This window comes from Pyxicephalus adspersus, chromosome 9, assembly GCF_032062135.1.
Source record: "Pyxicephalus adspersus chromosome 9, UCB_Pads_2.0, whole genome shotgun sequence".
NCBI lineage: Eukaryota > Metazoa > Chordata > Amphibia > Anura > Pyxicephalidae > Pyxicephalus > Pyxicephalus adspersus.
In genome coordinates, this window is record NC_092866.1 from 13,096,360 (window position 1) to 13,101,651 (window position 5,292).

A 5,292-nucleotide genomic window follows, 5' to 3' on the forward strand; every position below is an offset into this window, starting at 1 on the left:
TATATGCCTATATACATCCTATGCCTCTTCTCCCAAATCTCCTATATGCCTATATACATCCTATGCCTGCCTCTTAGACTTCTCTTACTCTCTCAAAGGTGCAGGGTACAGAGGACGGACTCTTTGCGTAATGTATCATTTTACTTTGTCTATATGATTATTGTTTAGCTTAATTGGAATAATTGTTGATTACTTGTTAATTCTGTTCTTTGTTAATAAATATCTTGTCATTTAAGATCTATGTGATTATTAAGCTAATAGAGACTTAGTGAAGATACTGTCTTTCAAGAAAAGGGATAGGGGAAACAGGAATTTTTCCTACAGGCCCTGTTTCCATTCTCCCCAAGCACATTAAAAAAAGAGATAGCATTTTCCAAAAAAAAAAAAACAAAATTCTTGTAAAATGCATAAAAATGTACAAACATTTTACTTGAATTTTTAATGTTCACAGGTCTAGGAAATGACAGAACAGAATAAAAATGTACCAAAAAAGCACAAACAATACATGTAATAAATCTTTAAAATGCATAGAAAATAAATGGAACTGTACTGAAATGTATTTATTTGTTTTTCCAAAGAGAATATAAACTCCAAAACAAGAATTTAAAATATAACAAATGACAAGTTCTTGGACAAGGATATTATTATAATTATTCATAATAAAAATAATAACAGTACCTATATAGCGCCAACATATTATGCAGTGCTGCTACATTAGTTATCCTATATAAAGGCTTTGTGTCCCTTGGCCACCCTACTAAGAAAACTTCCGGTCCCTGGGCAGCTACACTCACTGCACGTCACTTTGTGTAACTTCAACCATTTGCCTTTGCTCATAGGAAAGGTGATAGGATTAGCAGTTTTAAGAAGAAAACCAAGATATTTTCATCTTCTAGTTCCCTTCATGAGACATTTTATTTCTGGCATGGTCAACAAGAACTTTTAGTACTCGCTAAAAATGTTCTTAGCCCGAATAAACAAAACTAAAGCATCCACCAAATCCAAGGACTTGTATGCTGCAATATATTATGTTGTTATTGAATTTATCAATAATTTAGCAGTGCACAAGTTCATGATGAACAGTTACTCATTTAGTTTTCATCAGTTTACAACAAGAAAACAATGAATTTCTAGATTTATGTCCACAACTCAAACATAAAAAAATATACATTTATGTCTACACAAATCTAACATAAAAATACATTTTTTTTCTTACAACATTAATAAAAAATGAACAAGAATTAGGTACAGAAACCATGATTTGCAGCCAGTACTATGAACTGGTGCATGAAAACTGTTTACAGTTCGGCTTTGGCAGTCAGGAAATTTTTCAGAAAGGCGGAATGTGGAAAATGCCATTAAAAATTGACCAAGAATAATAAGTACAGGAAGAAATTTATTTAAATCAACACACAGCGTTGCTGGTAAGGTTACAGAGAGGTGGGTTAAATATTATGTTTGTTATCTGCACTGTATGGATACAGGAGGCCTGTGCTGCACTGCATTTCTGCATGACTTTAGAAAAACAAATGCAAAAAACAGGTTAGCTTTGGTGCTCTTGGTTCTGGTATGTAGAACACAGCAGAGGCCACCTCAACAAAATATCAGATCGCCACTCAAAAACAACCGATATTGAAAAAGAAAAAGTAAGTGGTATATATTGCCCATCTTGCTTTTCAACATTTAACAGTTAACAATGCATTGTTATTGATGTTTAGTATTCTTTTCACCATCTCTTTAAATAGGAAAAAAAAACTGTTCCATGTCTCAGGAATTTATGTTGAGTTGGCCATACAGTTATTTATAGAGAACAGGTGCACAATGCTATCCTCAATGCCAAATGCAGAACATACCCTGAGTGTGGTGGCTAATAGTGAATGAGCATACAAGGCTCCAATTTGTGGTTAATAATTCTCTTTGAACTGCTATTCCAGATTGTCTGCTTGGGACACAACAGACTTGCGGAACAAGTCAAACCAGGTCCCGGGCAGCAAGGGCAGATGTCAAATAAGCTGACCTATTTGGAAGATTCTTTTTATAGACACTGTATTCCAGCGGCAGAGACCAAACTGGCTTTAACTAAAAGGCTCTGCTTTGCAAAACTTGAAGTTGGGCACTTGTGGGACAAAGCTACCCTGGTCAGGACATTGGGTCTGATTTATTAAAGCTCTTCAAGACTGGAGAGGATACTCTTTTCATCAGCGAAGCTGGGTGATCCGCAAACTTGGAACAGATCTGGTCCAGAACTTTGTTAACAAATAGCAAATGACTTTTAAGGAATCCATTCCAGGTTTGCTGGATCACCCAGCCTCACTGATGAAAGTGTATCCCCTCCAGTCCTGGAGATCTTTAATAAATCAGGCCCATTGTATACGGCTCAATCTATAAATAAGAATTAACAACAGTCAATATTATGAAGTAAGCAAATTCTAGCCAATATTGTTTTAAATCCTAAATACAACAGAGCATGGTTAGGTTTGGGTTTTACCTACCGTCTGTTTTTGGCAAGGAAGATTTTGCCCCTCAATCATGGTGAGGACATGAAAACTGACAATTAATTTATTGCTTTTTTTTGTGCCTTCTTGTTCTGATGATAGGATCTCCCCTAATTTTTTTGTACGGTTATATAAGTCACATGAACAATGAGTAATGGAAAGTCTCAACAATGGTATCATGGAAATAAAAACAAAAGGTTTTTGTTTTTGGGCAGCACAGTGGGTCAGAGGTTACTGCTCTGGTCTTTGCAGTGCCGAGTCCCAGGTTCTAATCTCGGTCAGGACACTATCTGCATGGAGTTTGCAGGTTTCCCTGTTTTTATGGGTTTCCTCCCACATCCCAAAAACATGCAGTTAGGTTAATTGGCTTCCCCCCAAAATTGACCTTAAAACTGTATTAAAGACATATGACTATGGTAGGGACATTAGTTGAGGGACAGCTAGTGACATGACTATGGACTATGTACAGCGTTGCGCAATATGTTGGCACTATATAAATTCTGTACAATAATAATTAAAAAAAAAAAAACATTACTTTAATCCTATGTGTACAAGACCTTAAAAGAGAACTAAACCCAAAATACCAAAAGGTAGAAGTTTTTGGTAGAGGAGCCATGCGAAGTCTTGTCAAAAAAAAATCCTATACCCTGTTGCACAACAGATGCAGCATGCACGGTACAGCCAGGCTCTATACTTGCCACTACCAGGAACAGACCTAGATATCAGAGAAAATGTAACTCCTGTGCACATATGTAGGAGTTACATCATTAGAGGTTGCTCAATAACTGAAGAGGATTCTAGTGGAGACAGAAGACTTGGCGGTGAGGACAGCAGCTTTAAGGGATGAAGCCGTGTCAGGATCTTGGACCTGTCATCACTGCTGGGCACCTATAAATAGGTGTATGCCATAATTGGCAAATCTGCTGTGCACCCCCATCATTATAAATTTACTTCTATTTGATAATTCCATTTAATAAAAGTGACAGAAAATATATAGCTTATTCAAGTCATCACTCATATGGGTTTAAGGTATAACAAAAGCTAAATACAACCCCCTATGTAGTTAAAGATTCATACCAGGGTGTGTGGAGGAACCTGGCTGGATGACATGGACTGTACATTCTGGATCTTCCATGGCTGCTTCACTGCCACTAGCCAACATAGGCTGAGAAATAAAGAAGATGTAGAAGATCATCAATATAGAAAAATCTTATTGAACAGTTTTAAGGTTTAATGCAAAATAAAATAAAAACTTACTTTAGTTTCCTCCCCAAATCTGTACCTTTCCTTGGACCACGACTCCACCTCAGACAATTCTAGGTCTTTTCTCGCGGACCTCCAGGTGTCCGTCTGAACATCTTCCTGTTTCTAAGAGACAGCTGGGAAATTACCACCAAGAATCCAGAACATAAAACGATTGCACAGAGATTGTCACAGACTAATATTTTATTATAGTAAAATGTTTGGAGTCACCCACTGGTTGAATCTTTGGATTCCAGTGGCGAAGGCCATTAGATCTCCAGATCTTCCTACTAGCCAATTTGGTGGAGTCTTTCTCCAATATGAATGATCCCTAATTGTATACCAAACAGGTTGCAATAACATTACCTATATAATGGGAGTAGAAGTTAGAGTCTGACATTTCTGGCAGGAAAACTTCAACATCAATGAAGCTGTTAAGATGGTGGTTTCATCAATGTCTAATTAGCAGGATGGGTGAGGAGATATAGTTTAGGGAATATTCTCTGGTTTACCATAGAAAGTAAAGTCATCCTCCTGCTTGCTGTGTCAGGGTGTGAATCTCAAAACTAATTGAACAGATATGCAAATCCTTTGTTGTATTTATTTTGTGCACTTAGATGCTTGCCTGGAGTTCAGATTTAACGGTGTTTGCTACAATAAGCCTTTTCCAGGAAGCACTGCAGTGCCCCAGAAAACCTTATCAAGTAGTCATTAACACTTACCCTTTTAGTGTTGGGATACTTCAGTTTTAACAGTGAGATGACTGAGTAGTAGAGCAGCAGCAGAATTCCTGGGTTCACATAAACTGGCCAGTCGTGGCTCTTGTTCAGAATGAGTTCATCAATGCTGCCCGTGCAGTTGGAGTGATTAACAATGTCATTCAGGCCAAACAGTCTGCAATGAGAGGTCTGTGTGTTTAAACATATTCTGTATGCATATCCATAAATTCCATCAAACCACAAGTTTTTCCAAGATGGTCATATAAGATTACTGCATGATAAAAATGCAAAACAAACAGCCACAATCCTACTGTGCTTTGATATAACACTATTTGTGCTAATGATTTGCCAGAAGATAAACAATGATAAAAGTAAAGAGGTTCCAATGCTTCACCATGCATTACAAAAAAAAAAAATCTTTATATACACATTGGACACAAACACTATTTGATAAACTTTCAGTCTACTGGAACAGAAAGTTAAGGACATGCTCTACAGTGGGGTACAGACAGCAACAAAGTCTTGCATAAGTTTCTTTGTGTTCCATTCACCTTTTTTAGAACGGATAATGGGAGGAAAGTACTGGGCGTCCCTATTGAGGGAGTTCCTCATTCCTCCATCATTTCTTTTATATATATATTAGACTTATTGAAACCTTAAATGAGGGCAATTACACTCCTTGTGGTTATGGATTTTCTACCAATTCATATTGCATTCCCCCATAATTTGTTTAAAAAAATTTACGTATTCCATATCCCTATTACTAAACAACATCAAAACAAAAAACAAAATTTATTTTTTAGGCATGATTCTACATAATGGTTACAATGAACATT

The 5,292-nt window shown here is 36.7% G+C and overlaps 1 protein-coding gene across 1 annotated transcript in view; it reads right to left on the reverse strand.

Moving 5' to 3' along the window:
• Positions 1 to 5,292, reverse strand: part of PIEZO1 (piezo type mechanosensitive ion channel component 1 (Er blood group)) — a gene marked incomplete in the record, with an annotated part of 131,609 nt that overhangs the window by 52,848 nt on the left and 73,469 nt on the right. Inside the window, 3 exon segments of the mRNA XM_072422653.1 lie at positions 3,573 to 3,660; positions 3,753 to 3,863; positions 4,460 to 4,631. Of these exon segments, the coding sequence (XP_072278754.1) occupies positions 3,573 to 3,660; positions 3,753 to 3,863; positions 4,460 to 4,631 (371 nt within the window).